Genomic DNA, 21645 nt, shown 5'->3' on the forward strand with positions numbered 1-21645 from the left:
TGCTCTTCTTGCTTGCAGAGAGGACCTCTTGGTGAGAAGTAGTCAATAGAGGGACACGACTGACAGGTAACTCGTAGTATTTCGATGAAGCATCTGGATATTGAATGAAGAGTAGTCTTAAAACTCAATGACACCATTTTTTCTCTACAAGAATGATTAAACTAGCAATATTCTGCCTTTAAACAAGATTAAGCAACAACTTTGGGATGATACTGATGAAGGTCCCATCAGAATGGATCAAAACTTGCGGTTGTGTCACGGTTTATTATAATTGCACATCAGCAGAACTAATCATTATTGTCAACAGATAGGAACCATGCAGACCATCTAGACCACAGCTTCTTCTATTTATATTTCTTCCTGTTTTAACTATACTCCCCTCCTAACCTTCTCGGAATCTCATTTCAACTTCTCTTTCACATGTTCCTTTTCTTATCTTAAGCTAGAAATTATGAAGCTCTTTTAGTCCATTTTTATTTTTGTCCTGCGATCGATGTCCTATTTAGGCTGCTGCTCATTGCGCCCTTTGCAGAATACGTATATGCTTTTGGTCTGCAGTACTGTACTAATTATTTTGGAAAGGTTAGATCTCATTCCTTAGTGTGTGTAGCTGTTTCCATTGCGCATAAAATGTGACGAGAGATAAGACCCATCCATGCCATCTAGTAGGCCCATTTTCCCTGCTGTAAATGCTCAGATCTAAATCAGTCGTTGGCCTCGTCTTAGATTCAGGAGCCACATGCCGATCCCCTGTATGTTTAAATCCCCTCACTGTATTACTGCTAAAGATGCGCCCTCTGAATATTTTTACTTAGAGACCCTAATAACCTACATCTTCCCCTGCTTCTGCTTAAACAGTAATTGCTTCTGATTTGATGGCGGTCGTGAGTAGACCAGAATTCATGTAATAAACCAGTCTGTGTCTGTATTGCAACTGGCTAATCCAATATCTATCTCAGCCATATATTTGCATTGCAATGTATAGATCAAGTGTATTATATGTACAATAATGTATATGTACACTGTCGGGCAATACTCGATAATGTTATTGTGAATATGAATTATGAATGTTAAATGAACACAGTGTAAGTGAGTGTGTAAGTTAAGAAACAATGTTTTTCATCCTTTGGTCAACTATATGAGTCTATAACTAAATTTCCCATCCAGTGACCCCAGTAAGTACCCCCTATTCACATTTCTACCAAACACAATTAAAATTGGGTGATAAAGTGTAACAGCCTTTTACGATTGTGCTGTATCTTTTGAATAGCCTAGCCTAGCTTTCTATAAGCCCCTAATTTCCTATCATCGCCCCCTTTAGAGGCTAATACAGTGAAAGAATTTAAAAATGCCTGGGATAGGCATGAAGCTAAGACAAACTGATCAAGGTCAGAATAGAGTCTGAAAAGACGGGCAGACTGAATGGGCTGAATGGTTCTTACCTGCCATCAAATTCTATGTTTCTACTTGGAATTTAAAGTAAATTAGGCACTGGAAGGTGTTCATGTAGCACCAGCTGAGGAACACCAGACTATACTATACCTTTCTGTGCCATGAAGTTCATGTGGAATTTATGAGTTTGAACCCACATTACTTGTTCCGGAACTTCCTACTATGCGGCAGTATAGTAAATACACACGGTGGACTTTTTACCTTTACGTAAGTCGTTGGAAGGAGTGGCCGGGACCGGCTCTAATGAAAGGTAGAAACAGTATCCTGTACCGGTGTTAAGAAAGCCTTGAGAATACAAACGATCTGTTTCCAAGACATTGAAGGAAAATATTAGAAGGACACCTCATCAAAGGTGAGTTAGAAAACCGCAAGGGCGAAATCCTATTCAGTAAGGAGCTTGTGAGTCATTTAATCCCAGTATATAAATACTACAACAAAAATGAAATAACTAAACATGAAACAAAATACACAACTAGGAATCGGTGAAGCTTGGGGCAGTATTGTCACAATACTAGCATTGTAGCGGTTTTATGACACCGTATTGTTGGAAAGTCTATTTGAAATAAATATGAAATAATAAAGCTGGTCGGATGAGACATTGGTAGGAAACTGATCAAATAAGAAACTGCTGCAATGTTTGTTGACTGTGCAAGTAAGAGAACGCATTACAAGTCTGGGTTCTTTCACTTTCCTTTGAAAGGAATTTAAACCAGCAATTTTGTAAAGAAATTGGTATTTTTTTTTTTTTTATAAATGCCAATTTTCTATATTATGTGATTTTATTTTGTGCATATTATCACTATAACCTACTAGTCATATTATCCTTAAAACATATATATCTGTGTGTGTGTATATAGATATATATGTATATATGTATGTATATATATATATGTATATATATATATATATGTATATATGTATATATATATATATATATATATATATACATATATATATATATCTATATATACAATCTTAAATGGTCCTTATCATATATATCTGCTACCATGTCCTTTACAATAACATGAAATGGACCAGAGATCCAATGCAGACGCTGGATTATTGTAGCTGGAAACGGCTATGTATATATTTACAGGTGTACAGAGACCCTTTATCACTCCCATCACTCCTGTGTTCCAATGGCACGTTGTGTTCGCTGATCCAAGCTTAAGGTTAAAAAGCGAATTGATCGTTAGAAAACCCAATTATGTTACAGCTAGAAATGTCCTGTTTTGCTTGTTGTGTAGTTATGTGACCCAGGAATACCGAGCTATTTTGCCATTTTTCCATGCCATGATTCCCCTTTCCTCTGAATAGTGTACCCGTTATAATTATTATTATTATTATTATTTATTGTTTTACATAGTACCATCAAATTCTGTAGCGCTGTACCCATGAAAACTATATATTGTTTGTTCAAGGAGAGAAAGAGCATTTTGGAACATTTTCTACATGTTTAGTTGAACAATCAGTATGAATAATTTATTAAAAACTAGAGAAAAATAGAAAAACACGCAATTTTCATAGATTTATTATGTACACCCCTAAATTTAACAATTCAGGTGTCCTGTTTTTGTAAATGCCCCAGTTGCATGTGTTTTGTATGGTTTCTTAGATGTTGTTAGTTGTGTAAGATTTTATGCGCCAATTCTAATAATAATTCTAATTCTCTACTTTGTAAATAATAATTCTAATTCTCTACTTTGTATGACACTCCATGACTCCATGACAAGGCTTCCCAACCAAATTAAGAAATAGGCAAAGGGGTCACGGCGTTCAACATTAGTAAGAATGAGCTTTCCAATGCCACATTTAGTTACTAAAGTGTTAAATTCAGCAGAACATCTCCTCCAAGTTGAGTAAAACTCACCAACGAGATGAAAGAAAAGGTACAAAGATGTTGATTACAGCAGTTGGCTAAAATCCCCAATTTATTCTGGGAACTCCGCCGGCTCTTTATTGGCATGTATAAGTTATCATAGAGCGGTTAATAGCGGCACACTTGGTTTGTACTCAGTTGGCCTGCAAATTGATGAGTAAGAGAAACCGCTACGTTCCTGATAAAAATATTTCTAAACCACATCTCGTTTAACATGTGCGTGAGATATCTATGTACAACCGCATGTAAATACATCACATAATAATTATTCCTAAAAATAGAAACCCGATAGTAGAAAGAAAGATAAGGGAATGACGTCTTGTACTTTGCCTTATCTCTGGCAGCAATGACAAACACTGGGCGATATTGAATAATTTAATGTCATAAAAAGAGGGTGGAATGTTGCGTAACCAGGTTATTAGCGGCTTTAATCAATGGGTAGGATTCATAAGTCCAAAAGACTGAAGAAAGGAATAAACTAATGCTTAATAGCACACCCCCCCAAAAAAAAATTGTATATATTGTATATATGTTCACATTTGTATTTTGATCTATGATTTGAGTTTAGTTTTTATTTAGTGCTGTGTTACTTTTTTTGCTTTGATCAATGATGACGGGTTGCGATAACTAATATGAACTAATTCATATTTCAGTCGAGGAGATAATATCTCACACTGAACAATGTATTACGCAGGATTAAGAAACTTGCACTGGGTATTATGTCGTGAAAGGGGTATGAGATAGAATCGGAACTCGTTGAAAGCCCCGGTTTAGCAAATAATCCCTCTGTGTTTCTTTAATTACAGGTTTTTTCATAATGTGGGCATGGGCTCTACTTCCTATTTGCCTGAGCATCTGGGCCATTGTAGGCACATGGGTTGTGTAAGTATCTAGGTGAAAAGAAAAAATTTTGGTGCGCTAAGCTGATCACAGGCTCAAATAATACAAATGTAAAATACGAGGCCTACCAAACAGGTGTAAGCATGCTGCAAGAAACAGTATATTGGCTGTACAATGTATACAAAAACAAAAACTGTCTGCGCTTCTTACCCTAATAAAGTTGGCAACAAATATATAAACATAATATAAATGAGAGGTTTCGGTTATATGAATTGGCCAAAGCATAATTAAGCTCACCCGCCACGTCAAGGCACACTCTCAATAGGGTGAGAACCTACTCTCACCTCCTACATAGTGGGCACACAAAGCAGTTTATACTGCTACCAAAACCTTATTAATGTGTTGGGGGAGGTGCAATTAAACCTCCTCCCCATTAACCCCTGGACAGCAAGCTGCAACCAGACTGATGAGGAGCCAACAACCTCAAATATGTGCAAACAGGGAAAAGAAAAAATGTCGGTGCGCTAAGCTGGTCACAGGCTCAAATAATACAAATGTATAATACGAGGCCTACCAAACAGGTGTAAGCATGCTGCAAAAAACAGTGTATTGGCTGTACAATGTATACAAAAACAAAAACTGTCTGCGCTTCTTACCCTAATAAAGTTGGCAACAAATACATAAACATAATATAAATGAGATTTATATTATGTTTATATATTTGTTGCCAACTTTATTAGGGTAAGAAGCGCAGACAGGTTTTGTTTAAGTATCTAGGTGGCAGAACACAATCGCTAATCCGTGGGTTGGTTAATTGGACATTTCAAGGCATGAGCAATGAACAATGTTGTAATTAAATTGGTAAGATCCAAGAAATCTCAAAGATTTAACAATATCGTATGCAGAGCACATAAAGTGTTGGCCATAATGATGATTCATTCAATGCTACGAATGTAATATCAACAATATTAAATAAATATGAATATTAATAAATATGAAATAAAGCAATACTTGGCTCCTTTCATAAAAGGCCGATGATGTTACCCTAATTATAAAGATATGCAGCTCCCTTCACTACGCTTAAAGATAGTTTGAGGGGTAACAAGAGAGAAATATTCTTGTAGTGATTTCGTTTCTTACTTCCAGTCGACGTCATAATGACAGATGGAAAGCATCAGACTGGCCAATATCTAGCGGGGATGGTGCTGTCACCTAACCTGGTTATATCAATCATATCAATAATCTCTATTAGAAAAAAAGCAATCACTTTCAGAGTATTCTTGTGAGAAAACAATAAATCTACTGGTCCAATATTAATGTTTTACCAGGCCGTAATGGTATGTAGAAGATACAAAATAGGGTCCCTATGAGAGAACACTTAAGCTATATTCGCAACGTAGTGAGTATGTGCACTCTATTGCTTGCGCTGACCTATGTAAGGACCTCTTATTTTCATCTCATTCCTTTATAGGTATGTGATAGCTGTGAACAATGGCTCAGTGAACATCACAGAACAGTTTCCTTACATCAGGTAAGAGCACTAAAGTGTTGGCAGTCCACAATTAAACACATGAACGTGTATTTTAGAGAAAGAAGGGATTATCAGTGGAAAAGAATAAAATATAATAAAGCAAATTACCGGTAGTTTTTTTTTATTATTCAATTTGAATTCTTCTCTAATCATCCTACCTTAGTCTTCCCTATTGACTACAGCTAAATCCCACTGGTCATACTCAGATGTTTTCCTCAGAGGTCACCATGCTGGAGCAATATATATATATATATATATATATATATATATATATATATATATATATATATAATAGACTTGGAATTTGTGTTTCCTGAAATTATGACAAACTTTCACAAAACCAAAGATTGTAGAAGAATTTCACAATATATATATTAATATATATATATATATATTAAATACAATATTAGATAATGGGGCAAGCATAGGCCAGCAGAAATATACTGTAGAGTATATTACCGTAATACCTACGGCAAAATATAAAAATTGTCTCCTGTAGAATCTATGTAAAAATCAGCAGAAACTTTTATTCTATTTTCTCATAAACAAAGAAACGTCCCTAACCTAATCAGGTAATTTCTAAACAGCGAAAATATACATTTTTCCCCCAAGTAATAAGATTATGATCTCTTGTTCTCACACTTCTTCTTCTTTGACATAAACTTCCCTCCTGTACTTTGTTACCGTAAATCACTTTGAGTATTTAAATGTTTCTATCACATCTTCTCTTTCTCTTCTTTCCTTCATGCTAAACATATTGGGATCCCTTAGTCTTTCACTAGACCGTACAGTACAGGTAGGGGATTTAATGACCTAATAATGCTGGTCTGAAATAAAAGACTGTTTTTCCATGTTACGTTACTTTGAATTCTCAGAGGGTTTGAAATTTTCAATGAATAACTGGATCTTCTTCTTTTGGACAGTACATGCGGATCATACCCTCCTCAGAGCTGCATATTTGCACAAGTTCTTAATGTGGGTGCAATGCTAGGTAAGCGTCGGTTGGCTTATAGAAATATTGTAGTGTAAAAAATGTACCCCCTCAATAAGTATTATTATTTCAAAGACAAATTGTGAGATCGAGGGATTACAGGTCTCTGTCCATGAAAAGTTCATGGAGACAGATGATCTCACGGCACGTCTTTGAAGTCATAATAAAGATAATGTGGCTCTCAGAAAGTTCCTATTCTAGTTTTACGTGAAGAACACATCTCTGCATGCACTCTCTAAACACATCAAAAAGATGGTTTCATATTGATATTTCATATGATAATCTAATTATGTACATTGAGGAATAAACACGTATAGAAACAAATCACCAGTATCCCCCTGATAGCTTGTTCAAATTGCTGAATGAAAATTTAACATTTCCACTTTTTTCTGCCATCTTTCATTAGCTGTATGGATCTCTGCCATGAGGTTTCAGCAGATCCGAGACCGTGGTTTCCACTCTCATTTGAACTCTGTAAGTCTAGCGATGGGACTTCTTACAGCTCTGGGGACTTCCATTGTCGCAAATTTCCAGGTGAGCCTAAGTCAAAATGTAAACAGGCACCATATTAACAACCTTGTTTCCCAAAATTATCCATACTTGGATGAGGTATTGGACCAGAAAAGTGAGGCTACCTAACATGTTGAATGAATGTTGTATTTCCCAGCAATCCAATCAGCTTGAAACGCACTTAGTAGGAGCTTTCCTAGCCTTCTTCGTTGGCACCATCTACTTCTGGACACAGACAGTTTTGACCTTCCAGATGAAGCCAAGAGGTTCTGGGCGTATTGTTGGAATCCTGAGATTTTGCTTCAGTATTCTTTGCACTGCACTTATTGCGATGAGTATCCTTTACAGCCAAAGTTTTACAGCTGAACAAGTCAGCGGCTTTATAGTGAAAAGACACAGGGTAACAAGACATATGCAAAATACAGAAGGTAAAATGTCAGAACAACATAGGGAAGAACAAATCGTCTTCACTACTGACATAATGTATCCAGTTATTCTTTTGTCACTGACTTGTGTTTATATTGATTGATAGACACGGTCAGAGACAGATTAGTGGAAAAAAAATTTCTACTTTGTTTAGGCATAGTACATACTACCTAAATACTTATAAAAGTATATAAAATTATATAAGTGTAAAAAGAAATGGATTATTAGAGCAGATTATGTAATTGGTAAATATATTTGGGAAAGGAAAGTTACTTTTTTCCAGGTCTTGTTTCCGTGTTAAAATGTAGATCACTTTATATATTTTCATTTTAATTGGGATTTTTTTTGGGGGGATTTCTGTGGCACTTATATATTAGGAAGTGAAGGCACTTGCTTCCCTGCATACTGTTAATTAGGTTGGAAAAGGGCAAAGGTTGATTGCCCTGAAAAAACAAAGTTTTAGCCCTATCGTTCCTTAACTCAATCCAACAGTGATCGCCTTCTTTGCAAAGAGCATGCCATCGGAAGCTGCCATATGTGAGTGGATCGCTGCTATGATTTTATTTCTTCTTTACGGATTGTTCTCCTTTGAATTTTACTCTTTTGATGGACATTTCGTTCATGTCATGAAACGGCGGATCACAATACCCAATGAAATGCAAGTATCTACTGTCACCCTGACAACGTAGGATTTTAACACCATATCTGGTGTAATGGCCATAGAATGACAAATCCCTTTCACGGGATTGTGGATCTTGAATATCTGTACCAGAATGTTGTGGGACGAAGACAGAAGCACAAGCAAGTGTTACCAAAAGACTAAAGATAATATTTTCTTGGACAGTCCGGTCGTGGAGTCTAGATTTTATTTATAAATGATCTTTAATGGCATTGACATATTTCCTTACAATATATCACCGAAAGAGATAAAGAAATGTTTCTCTCCAGGATCCAAGATTCTTAATGTAATGAACTTGTTATTTCTGGGGGTTCCTCTGTGATCCACCAGCCTAGAGGCTGGTCTGTGGAGCTTAGATGTCCACTATCCAGACTCTTGAGTCTGCACATTCATGCATTTTTTTGAAGGCCATGTAGACCTGAATACTTAACTAGAGAACTATATCCTTAAGGTTTGTATAAAGGTTTGCCAATGCTCAACTCAAACGCCCAACCCATGTTGCTCGTCAACCAGGGGTGCGCTAAGGTGTATTTTATATCTTGAGTGACTACCAGACATCTTTATTTTTTGGTGTGTTGTACTTGCAGTTCCAGACACTGGTAATAGGTGTCTAGAATAAAGAGTTTATGCAGTATATACACACCATGTCAGGATCATTGTTGTGCTACTTTCCATGCAGTCTTTTTTATGAATTTGTGTTGGACAGTTATGAACAATGTACATTAACCTTGCTGCTCGCCATATGTATTTTTGGGGTACTTGGCCGGCTATACCAGAAGCTCAAACTCAGTGTATTGTAAGTTTTCTGCTCATAAGCACACAGTGTTGTTCTTGATGGAAAAACAAACATCAGTGTTCTATTTAAAGATTAATATGACCCGGTCAGCATTTATGTTTTTTTGTGAAAATGTTTCTTTGTGCTAGCAGGAACACTGTGAATGCTGTTGTCTCATTGTCCACACAGATGAACCTTTGGGAGCCTGAGACTGCAAGATAAATAACTTAATATAGGGGTTTGATTTACACGCCAACCCCTGAATTATGATTGAAAGAAGCTAATAATTAGCAAATTAGCACCCATGTTTTCTACCGGTGCTCCGGCGCAATTAAAAAGTGCTTCTCAAGGCAAAAGATAGCAATCCCTCCTCCACATGAATATATGATGGTTTTTAATGCTCAGAATCTTAAAAATAAATTTAGGTAATCATATTAATCAATTTTATTCAACAGTTTTCAGTTTCTGCAATAAGAGACCTGAACTGCTACATTAAGCCTTTTAGTGGTGATTCTCATTCAATCGAATGGATTTCATAAGTTTGTATTTTACAGGCTGCTTGGATAGCCTCAAAAGTTAGCTGTTTATTTTGTTAGGGTTCAATTAGGCTTTTAGTAACTGTTGACTGCACAGTATACTATTACAAAAGCATGTTTGCCTCATTGATGCTTGGGGGAAAAAAATAGGGCATTATTTTCCCTAATTTAGGCTTTACTCTTTAAAATGTGTATGTTTTACTATAGTGTAGGCTTGACCTGGCGGGTTACGGGGGTACGAGTGTGAGCTGGAGTCAGGCCAGAAGGTGGACCTAGCTAAAGCACCTTGCAGTCACATGGATTCACGTGGCGGCCCATGTATAAGAATAGTTGTTGGTTCGGCTAATGGGTTCACAGTTCACTGGTTGGAGTCTGGGTTGGCTACTCGCTCACCTCTAACGTTCAATTAACATGGGATTCTAGACGTTGGAAACAAGCCTCCTACGTTATTTTTTGCGTGCATTATTCCCAACCATGGATAGGTTATAAAAACAGATTTGTATTAATATATATATATTAAGGGGGTAGCAGACGCATTATTAAACACTAATCTACACACACCAGCCACAACTGCAAGGGGTATATATATATATATATATATAAAGTGTGCAAATGCATCCATTGGTTTAGTAGCAGCTGTTGCAGAAAACACGTACATTGATGATACAATTAGTATTGCCTTGAAATTCAGTCATGTGTTCCTAAACATTTCTTCTTAAACTGCTTGAAGTATCAGAGTATCAGATTAACAGTATTAAATATATATATGTGTGTGTATTCAAATGCAAATAAATATGAAACTCCTAATATTAATGTGTGTTTTGTTTTTATCATTCTTGTATGTAATGTTTGTTATGGGAGATTACACCACTGGGAATAAACTTTAATATACATTGAAAAGGCCGAGGATGTCAGTCAGATTGTATAGAATTGGAAAGGCCAAGGATTTTTTTTTCGGGGCACAAATTTCTACTTGTACACCTGTTCATTGTTTCATGAACACGTGCCTCTATCTGGATGTCCTCAGGTAGTGAGGACGCAAGACTTGGAAATACAATATGGCGACCAGGTGGACCATGTGCACTCACACCAAGCTACAGGTAGCATTCTCTAACAAAATGGAAAGGGTTACGGATGTAGAGTGTCTAAAAGGTGTCTGTTTTAACCAGCATTTGGGCATTTTTAGTTAGCCGTAGCTAGAGACCTCCTCATATAACCTGATGATGGTTGCCTAAGTAGTAGTGTGACAATGGGCCTGCAAAAAGCTTCACGCCAGGGAACCGGGCCATATACTCAACAATATGCATACAAAGGTATTTTGTAAGAATTTGAATTTGTATTCTTAAAGCCCGGGATAGAAACATGGCTCCTGAATCTAAGACGAGACCGATTGATGAAGCTTCAAGTCTTTACATCAGGAAAAAAGGTGCCGACTTTGATGTAAAAACTAATACTTATGATCCTGACGTTTTCTCCGAACATCAGGCAGGTGTTGATAACACCGCTTGCATTGGTTGTTAAAGTGATTTTCATACAGTAGCCTGGATTGCATTTTGCAAGTTGTTATATTGTAACCGGTCCAAAGTTAGTTTAGAAATAGAGTTCAACTGATCATCTAAAAATAGCTACTGATTACTGGTCTAATGACCTCGTTAATGACCTCACACCTTTTATCACACAAACATATTCAACCTGAGACTGCGGAGTTAAAAGGTACGTGTGCCCTTTGCACATATTGTATCGGTTCTTTCTTATCAATATTTTCATATACAGTCTGAGTACAGGACCATTTCTTTCAGGTCACCAGGGTCATCACTGGTCTATGCCGTGCTTTTAAACATGTCTACTGGTGATTGCTAACATACTGTTTCTACTGGTTGACTATTTCTCTGTTTCCCAAACTTTCATTGATCTACACCTGAGATGACCAGAAAGGTCCTTTGTGAACCCATTGCAATTATGTTTTTTATTTAAAAACAATGTAATTAGTAATGTTTGGATGGCAAGTGGTTTAAAAGTAATTGTGAAAAAATGTTTTAACTGGTTATTAAAAAGTCCAACTAGCAAAGTCACTAAAGCTAAATTCGCATTAGCACTCGCAATAATTAATTATCAATTTGTAATTTAGGGATAACATAAAAAAAATATTTAAAAAATACCCCACCCCACACTTCTACTAACCCTGTAGGATGATATACAGGCTCAAGTTCAAGGGCATTATTTGCAAGAGCTCAGTTATTAAAATAAATAAAAACTGAGGCCAGGCAAACAAAATGGCCGCACATTAACTGGCTCCGCCTTATTGGGGACAAAAATGCTTATTGGGCTATTAGGAAAGCTGTTGGAATTCCTGCAGTTGCCCTATAATTAGCATCTCAATGGTACAAGAGAGCAGCAGCAAAACTCTGTTCATAGTTTGAAATCACTGGACTTACCTGGTGGATATGAGGTTGGCACCATTGGAGGTGGACTGTCTTGGTTGATGTGGAGGCTGACAAAGTAAGGGCTTTCTCTGAAACATCAGCTTCTGTAGAACAGAAGGAATCCATTATGAAAGACCCGCTGACCCATCTTGGAGACCAATCTGATATATGGAATATTAGCACAGACACAAGATAAATAGGGGAATCACTGGGGAAACTCGGTAATTGTATTAAAAACAGTAAACTGCCAGACTGCCAGGAGAAGCATTTCTCACCCCATCTCAACTGTTACTCTACCTACTAGAAAAATAATTCTAGATGGCTCCCATCGCTACCCTAAATCCAAAAAAACTAAAAAGAGATGCCTAGGAGAAATCATAACCTGAATAAATGTTTACAGAGAGTCCACCCAAACACTCACCTGCCAGAGAAATCAGCGAACCTCCAACTTTCAGGATCAGGAAAGGTTTCAGGAACTTTCTCCTTATACTATCGAAAATTAAAAGGCATATAGCAAAATACAACCAACCACAAGAACCTACTGGTGTGGTTTTCAGGTAAAGGTAATCATAAATTGAATTTAGGTCATGAAGATTATTGAATCCATGGATGAGGGTCACCAATTGCTATCTGTCCACCTAGGCCTCTCCACCATGTCCACTTGTCAGCATACTGTCCCAGGCCACACATTACAGTTTAAGGTTGAGGATATACCGTCCTTTGGCTAGCGCTCGTGTTCCCCGGTGAAGGAGCTGAAGTGTGTCATTGGTTTATAATGGAATACAGAGTGCGCCTGATTACATTGCACCTCAGAAGGAGAAGTCCTGTTGTCCCGGGAGGAGTATTTGCATACATTGGAACCATTTTTCTGCTCCATCAGGATGGATTCAAAATGGTGGGATGCTTAAAGTAATACTAATGGTGGATATGATAACTTAACTAAGATTATACTGTGTTACTTATCCCATAACAAGAATACTTTGAGATAGCATGTTCTACCTATTGGATGTACTGGAAACCACATGCATGGAGCACTTGTGCTGCTTTTACTAACACTTCATATCATAGTAATTTGTGTATAGGAGAAAGTAATCTTTGTGAATAACTCAACAGAATGTGACCAACAAGGACTTATTCCATCATTAGTATAACGTTATAATCACACTTTACCTTGCTATAATCCAACATATTGGAATTTCTGTGTCAACCTGAGATACTTAACCCCTCAAGGGCAACAGGTTGTCCTTAAACCCATTAATGACAATACATTGTGAGCCCGTACATGTACCGGCTTTGTTGTGAAGGGGTTTTGAGCAAGGTTTTCTACATTATTCTGAACTTCCCGTGAAGAAGACTAAATGTGTTAAAAACAATTATACAGTACAATAGATGAGGCCGGGATCTGGAGGCATCATTAATCTACAATTTTAGATTTCCCCCCTTTTTTGCTCTTTTTTCGTTTCTCTCTTCCTCCTTTTTTCTCTCTCCTACTACTATGATACAGTATTATACAGTGTACTCAATTTCTTTACTCAATTTCTTTAGCATTTATATTTTTTGGATTTTCTTATGAAAATAGCTATTATTCATAGTTCATGAAAAATGCAAAACAGATAATGAAGAGGGTCGTAAAGTCATCTTGGGGAAATACATTGAATATATTTTCTAGATATTAAGGCTAGTGGGCCTTAAAGATTTATGGATAGTTGCATGAGTGAGACCATCGATTTAACCCTGAAAGTGAGCAGCTGAGTAGATAATCACCTAATCATGATGTGCAAAGATTAACCGATGTACAATATTTACATTACAAAATCCATGCAAACAAATATATTTATTAGATGTGATTTTTTTTCTTTTTTTTTTTTACATCAGCATATATTTATTTGTCAATAAAAAAAAAGGAAAGAAAGAAAAGTACCAGTAAACCGGTTTTATTCATTGTTGTTTTTTTTTTTGTTTCTTTTTTTTTTTTCATTTTCTCATTTGCAACTGGTTTTAGAGCATAGTTCGAACTAAGAGAAAAAAATGCAATTTAAATAAAACAGGTAAATAAAAATAAATGTAGTACAATAAATCATTTGGTAAAGCATAAAAAGATGAGGGAGGAGGCTGGAAAATACATTTTAATGGATTGTTATACAAATATTTATATTAAACTGTCATAAAGTCAGAATTTATGGAGGAGGGGGGCAAATGTGCAGGAGAAGAGTGTGATTAGAGTCTGTAATTTATTCCTTAAACATCACATTCTTCATAATCAGAACATTCTGAGAATAGGGCAGATAAAAGGGGCATAGTCTGTGGATGGAAGACAGAGGGGGGGGCAATTTACATACAGAAAAGCAACACGTTATGTTGCCTGCCCCTTATGGTCTTCAAAGGGTTAAACCTTTTGTCTGAATCAAGGTGACACCTTACATCGGCACATGTTACATTTCTTTTCATCTGCTAAAATCAAATGCAATACAAAGCAAAGGTAATGTGTTATACTGTTCAATAAAAAAAAAAAAAAATAAAACATACATTGTTGATAAAATTACATTTGGATTATATAAGTGCAACATTCTCTTTAGTTTTACCAAAATCTTGTTTGTTTGTTTTTTGCCACCGGTGCCCTACTGAACATCCATATCTCACAATCGCTTGAGTAGATACATTGGGGATTTCATCGAATAAAGAACATTTTAAAAATGGCAATTTTTTTTTTTTTTTTTTTTACCCTTCAGATTTTTCAGAATTCCCATTTGGAAATCAACATTGCACATTGGACCAAAACATCAAACATCATAGGACACATGGATTTATTTTTCTATAGCAGCCTGGGCAATGATATATTGATATTTTATAGATAGCGATATAAAAGGTGGGAGGATATTATTATCATCATCACAAAAAGAACCTAGTATGCATTTTACAGAATTGATAAATATAGGTATTTTTTAATAATTCTGATGCATGGTTTCAGCCACTTAAGCCATCACATCCATAGCTTGCAATGCTAGTTTTAAATGATTAGAATAGGCCGACATATGCCATTTGTCTTGTATTAAAAATCTATTCCCATGTGCTTTCAGCCAAAAAAAACTATTGTACTTGCATTCCCATCCCCTTCTAATATTACTTTATTTTAAATATGTACTGACGGGGAAAATGTATCAAATTCTGCTTTAATTCCCTGATACGGCTCTATCCACCCAATCCCAAAAAGCAATCCCCCATCGCCAGATGGATCGTCGAGTTCAATGCCAGCAATGTTCCTTTCTATTGGCCAACAGGCTTTTTGCTCATATATATGATTTCATATCTAATTGTGATTTCAAGTACTGATTGGACATTCTTTTTTTTTGAGAGCAGTGACATCTAGTGACCACTCTATGAACTACATGTTTTAAAGGGAAATTATAGATGGAAAAAAAAGTCAAGATAACCATTAAAAAACTTCTTATAATTTAAAATGCAGTATGTTTAAAAGGATAACATTAAAATGTTCCAAAATGTTGGAGATTTCTGTCCTTTATTTTGTTTTATTGTTTCTGTAAGTTTTTTTTTAGCTTTTTTATTTAATAACATTTTTCTTGACAATTTTCCCAAACTTTAAAGAAATTTAGTTATTACCATTGGCCATACCCAAATAAGCCAAGCTTTATGAGAGAACAAGATGGTCGTACCTATACCCTGAGCCTTTGTTTGGTTATTTTATGTACAAAACATAACAAAACATACAGAGTTAAATGGTTTCTTGCGGTCAATGAATCTTAACTTATTTTCTGGATATAATTTCCCAGTAAAAACCGTCTGCAGTAAGGGTGACTTACTTGGCCAGCTGAACAAAAATGCAAGAGCTTTAAAATGCATATATTGTATATTTTACATGCAAGCAGTCTAATTCTATTACAGGTAAGAATGATTAGATATTGGCTTTAAAACATGCCATGTTTGCACTGTTATCGTAGCTGCCTATCGCAGATTTAACACATCTGTCCTGCAGTGTACATTATAAAGAATAAATCACATTAATACAAATACTGCTCAATATCAATATGCTGCTGCCTCGCAAGTCTCCGCAAGTCAACAATGGCTGCTCGCAAAGCAAGGAAACCCCATATGTTAATTCATCTGGTTAATCCAAAGAGAATGATGTACTCAGTACGACAGACGAGAGCCACCCAACCCTGGGGGGGGGGGATTTGCATAAATGGCTGCAGGATAGTGAGGTGGTCCGAGTGGGACAAAAAGTAAACTATCGCTATGTTCATACAGGTGTCAGTGGGTAAGGCAGACACAAAGAAGCCATGGGCCTCTGTACATGCTTCTGTGCCTTACTCGGCACATCTGGCCGAGTGCTTTTTCTCGGTCTTGATGAAATTGCATGGATGGAAGATGGGTAAACCCTTGAGAAAAAATACCGAAATACTTTGCTTTGGGGGCAATATATATAATTTGAATGGCAGACCCCGGGGGTCGATGTTCCGCCAGCAGCCTTCCAGCTTATCTTGGCAACACCTCCCGCCATCCTCACCCAACGTACGGTTATCGTCCTGCTTCGGTCAGCTGAGGGTGATTGGAGATATTGTAAAAAGAAAAATAAACATAGCTGGTGGTCACAGGTCGCCCACGTGTTTTATTCCAAAAGAGTCATTACAGGAACAAAATGATGCATGTATAGATATAGTATGCCAAGAGGCGCAACTAAAATGACCTTAATACAAACACATGGCTGCATACGTAATAATACCCTTAAGGTCAGTGTAAGGTAGCTAGTGTGACATAGTTATGATGTGGCACCACGTGGGATTAGAATGCTATTTTAAATCCCACCCTATGTGCCTTATTGCCATAGTTATTATGTTGTAGCAGCTAATTGAAAAGAAAAAAAATATATATTCATGTAAAAATTAGGCTAACAAAAAGGGACTGGTAGCAGACGATTATCCTTTTTGGGAGCTTGTATTATTCTTGGACCTTCGCATATGAAAAGGGATCAATTGGCCCCATAGAAAAAATGGCTGTTCTTTTGCCGCTGCAACATATCACACACGAAGACAACATATGTATTGTAAACAGTTGGAAATAAGACATTTAGGAAATCAACAAGACAAACAAAGTAGAGGATGTGTCTGCTGTTACAGATTGTTGTTGTCGAAGAAGAATAAATCGGTGGGTTCTGCGCATCTTATGGCACTTTTCCGTTTGCACATACAGGTCATTCATTATAGAAACAAGCCTTTTGATATTAGGGCTTATCAGGTAGATAGAGGTTCAGATGGTTGAGCTAATGTTAAGCCCTACTTCTTGGCCTTCAGGATCGCCACCCAACCATGGAGCTTTAGGCACATGAATAGTTGGGTGAGGAGAACGTCTCTGTTCCTGATTCCTGCCATAAGATATTGCAACTACATACATGTGCAAATAAGTGCTGCAGTTACACCGAAGGATTAAATTCACATGAAGGGGGTGAAGTTAATACGCTCTGTGATAGGGGGCACCACTTTGGGATGTGCTAGAATAGGCCAGGTCTTTTGGCATCTTCTGCTGCTGAAAAAAACACAAAAAATAAAAATACAGAAAGTAAAGGAAATCATAATGCCCCACTCCCAGACATTTGCAAATAAATGAATAAATAAATATAAAAAAATATTAACTTAGAGTTTCAGTTTTGTCATAAATGTGTTTCCTTTCCGGTTTCTTCCCTTGTTTCCATTTGCTGTTTGCAATTTTTTTTTTGTCATTTTTGATTTTTTGGAAATATTTACATCTTCACAGTAACGCCAACATTTAGTTCCTTTTGCTCTCTTTTCTTGTTCTTCTTCATATGTGCTCTTTTTGCTCGTGCACTTGTACATGTCTGTGTATCAATGACTTTGTATATCTTCAGGCGTTGATTTTGTTTGAAATCCTCGTATGCATGGGTGGGGTGCATGTGTACATCTGAAGTAGAATGTATGCATGTGTGTGCCTAATCATGTATGTAGATATATCCATATGAAATTTCTCCCGGACGTCGGGTGCTGTTGCGTTCTCTTGCGCTGTTTTGTACTGGTTGTCCGTTGATGTGCCAGATCCATTCTCTGGTTCTTAACATGTTTTTTCTTAGGTCATGGCTGTGTTTGTGTTCCGTTGGAAGCCAAAAGTTTCTTGTCCTTAGAAGACCCTCTCCGGTGATGTTCTGCCATGTCAGGCTCCGAGCGCCGTGAGTTCTGGCAACTTCTTGTTGGAGTGCCTGGAGGTCGGCTTTGCTGTCCATTCTTCTCATCTGGTGGCAAGAAGAGAAGGTGATCCAGGGAACACTCCATCTGGGTTCTTGTTGTAACATTTGCTCCTAAATGGAATCATCAATTGCACTTATCTCTGACATAAGCCACACTCACTTCAATTCCTTGTATTTTAACACATAACCAGAGACATGCTTTACACAAAAAACAAACCTGAGCTCTCTTTAGAGTGTAGATCTGTGTTGAGCTGTAAAATGTGACTGCTTGGTAATAATAAGCTTGCAAATAGATAACTCAACCAATTTGCTTCCCACCTAAACGATCACAGCTCTACTGAGTTGATTTACCGTTAACTCCAGCTGATCAAGAGACTCAATGGCTAAAAGTTTCATTATTAAATTATTTAATAATTAATTGCTACTAATAATGGATTGGCTGGCAAACCTAGGTATACTTTCTATAAATTCTATACATAGAATGTGATCAGTGGGCTATATATTTTACTAATTGTACACCAGCCTCTATATGATTAATAGATTCTACGTACTTGCCCCCTGATTACCGCAAGTTTAAAAAATTACTTATAAATGGCTTGAAAACCCAATAAACGGCAGCCAGTCGGTGTGTTCAAAACACTAAAGACACGTTTACTCACCCGCTAGGGCCTGAACCGAGGGCTGGTCATGTGTGCTCAGCAGTTGTGCCTGAATAGTTTCTACGACTCTTTTAAACCTGCGGCTGGGACCTGGTAAAAAATTAAGATAACGACACTTGAGAAGATGTTTGTTTCCCAGCATTCTCTGATTGCAATTAGCACTGATTGTAATTGGTGGCCACAGAGAGAAAAAACTTGCGGGAACTCAATAATAAATCCACAACAAAAGCAATAATTAATTAAGAAGCATTAGTACCAAAGCACAAACAGAAAGAAATTGAAAAATACCAATTTCTGCCCATCAAAAACTCGTCTCCGCGGTCATTTGCGTCACAAGCACCGAGACATGAATGGCACAGGACTGCTTTTGAAGTTTCAGGGAACATTGGGGGCTTTGGTGGGTGGAAACTGGCAGTTTTTGCACTCTTTAATGTTTAAGCAGGAGCCACTGAAGAAGCAGTCAAAAAACAAGATGTTTCCATGGTAACTCCTGCGGCAACATTTCTTCAACTTTCTCTCCCAGCTCTGAACACTAAAGTTCATCTGCCGCACCAAGACGCTTCCTATGGGAAGCATGAATTTTCATGCTTTGGCCTAAATACAGCACTAAAGCCTCATAATGATTATTACTATTATAATTATTGTACATTCATTATTGTGCCATTCGTTTTTTGCACTTAACTATCTAGTCCATGGGTGATCAGTCAATGTTTCTAATCTGGTGGCGACACCTAACATGACTCTCCCCATGTTCCAAATTACCAAAGAGGGACACACTTGTATCATGGGCTTGGCAACAACTTTTCTATTCACTAAAAGACAAGATGCCATTGAGCTGAGTTTTGTCAGGCTTGAAACTTTTGAGGCTCCAGTAGATTCATGCTATTGAACTCAACCTCTGTCGAGTTTCTGTCAAGCATTGCGGAGCTGAATTCATCAGCTGTCAAATCGGCTGGTGGAGAATTACTCAACTCTACTCGCTATGCTTTTCACTGTATTGGGATCTCCACTGACTTGACATGTGGTTGAGTTACGGATTGAATTTACTTAGGGGCTTGAGTGTTACGTCAAAGCGTCTAGTAGAGTTGGCCTCAGCAACTTGAATCACCTTCTACCGTAACAATTAATGATATCAAGCATCGACCTGCAACCAGAAGCTACTAATATAAAAAATTAAATATGTATTAAACATATATATTTGTTATGTGTGTATGTAATTATGTTGGAATACATGTGTTTCTTAAGGGGCGCCGTATCCATGTATGTGTGCGAATTTAGGCATATTCATCATGTCTTTGAGTGTCTATGAACAGTTTATCAGCTTTGCAGCACACTGAAGGAGGCAGAATCTCGGCTGCTATGACATGTGCAAAGAAAAGTGTTGTTTCGCATGATGGCCGCATAGCTTTGATTGCGGCGCGCTTCGCGTAACCTTACATATGATTGCTGAGAAGATGACTGGCTGTGAATTTCCAATGCCAGGCTGAATTGGACTGTCCCTTATGTGAATTATTAAAAAGAATCCCACCAGAACTTGCTAATACAACTGACCCTGTTTTCCTCCCCGATTAGTATGTTTTGACCTTTAGATCGTGAATACCTGATATTAGAGTGAAGGTCACAGAGTAGATTCCATTCTCCTTCTGCGCCTCGGCTCCCTCTGAGTAACTGATGTCCACCTGAAATTTCACGGGTTTCTGAAAGACCGCTGGGCCCCCTGACGACTTATACTCTGCTCGAAAGCTGGTCTGAGATATCACACTGTGACTTAAGCTTGGAATCTGGGGGAGGACAAAAAATGCATATATTAAAAAAAACATCCAGAACTATGTAGAAAAAAAGTAAAACAAAAACAAACAATCCCATATACTGTTACAAGAAAATATAGGTATCACCTTTCATGAATACTATATTAAATATTGTATATGTATATTAAGCACACTTTTTGCAAAGAGTGATAAGTACAATTATTGTCGTCTTTGTGCAACTCTCCCAGTGGATTTTCATTTAGAATCACAAATCATGTGGCTGGAAGCCTCCAGGTTTCCCAATGTTAGTCTGTAATCAGTACCTACCGAAAGGAACGCATGGACAATGTCAGCTTTAATGGAGCTAAGAGGCTTGTCTTTAATGACCACAAATATTTGTTCTTCTTTGTCGAGGTTGATGAAATTCCCAAACCAAGACTTTTTTGCAAGCCTGCGATGGAGAGAAGAAAACGAAGATTCTCTAAATCATGTATCAGTGCACCCTCGGCATGTTTCACAATATCAGCCAACTTTTTTCTGTGTTTAACTGTCCAAATGAATTCCCAACATCCTTATAAAAAAGTCCTTTTGGATCAGTGGACAATCTAGAACAACTCAAGTTCTTGAGCGGTTGAATTCAATGTATCCCTATCTGAAGACAAGTAGTTTACTGAATTTTAACTAAGGTGCCTCTACTGGGAATCAGAAAATTTGTGGCTTTCGAGGACTAGAGTTGTGTAGCCCTGGTTTAGGATATACAATTAACGTGTTTATTTCTCTTGCATCATACGAAGAGCTGGAGGTCTTGACGTGACTGAGTCTATAAGCCAATACCAAATGTTATGATGTCTCTCTATGATCCCATCAAGATAATTCTTTAAGGAGACATTTTTAAGGAGATCTCCTCTTTTTTAAGGAGATTGATGAGATTGATGAATAATTCCAAAACAATGGTAATATGATCATTCATTTAAGGAGATAAAAT

At 37.1% G+C, this 21645-nt stretch overlaps 2 protein-coding genes across 3 annotated transcripts in view; one reads left to right on the plus strand and one right to left on the minus strand.

The window, feature by feature from the left end:
• The first annotated feature begins 1678 nt into the window (after positions 1 to 1678).
• TMEM150B (transmembrane protein 150B) lies at positions 1679 to 8681 on the plus strand. The gene is made up of 7 exons (XM_053452573.1): positions 1679 to 1804; positions 4138 to 4213; positions 5643 to 5702; positions 6626 to 6693; positions 7100 to 7227; positions 7361 to 7538; positions 8122 to 8681. The coding sequence occupies exons 2-7, from the start codon at positions 4149 to 4151 to the stop codon at positions 8316 to 8318; spliced, it is 696 nt and encodes a 231-aa protein (XP_053308548.1). The 5' UTR covers positions 1679 to 1804; positions 4138 to 4148; the 3' UTR covers positions 8319 to 8681.
• Positions 8682 to 17699: 9018 nt separating this feature from the next.
• Positions 17700 to 21645, minus strand: part of BRSK1 (BR serine/threonine kinase 1) — an 83961-nt gene continuing 80015 nt past the window's right edge. Inside the window, exons 16-19 of one of the 2 annotated variants that reach the window (XM_053452571.1) lie at positions 20988 to 21111; positions 20513 to 20693; positions 18913 to 19002; positions 17700 to 18298 (exon numbers count right to left, since the gene is read on the minus strand). In XM_053452571.1, coding sequence (XP_053308546.1) covers positions 18141 to 18298; positions 18913 to 19002; positions 20513 to 20693; positions 20988 to 21111 — 553 coding nt within the window. In that variant the 3' untranslated portion in view covers positions 17700 to 18140. Of the gene's footprint in view, positions 18365 to 18912; positions 19003 to 20512; positions 20694 to 20987; positions 21112 to 21645 lie in introns of both variants that reach the window. The other variant, XM_053452570.1, reaches the window with a different exon arrangement.

The sequence above is a fragment of the Spea bombifrons genome, chromosome 12, assembly GCF_027358695.1.
Source record: "Spea bombifrons isolate aSpeBom1 chromosome 12, aSpeBom1.2.pri, whole genome shotgun sequence".
Taxonomy (NCBI): domain Eukaryota; kingdom Metazoa; phylum Chordata; class Amphibia; order Anura; family Pelobatidae; genus Spea; species Spea bombifrons.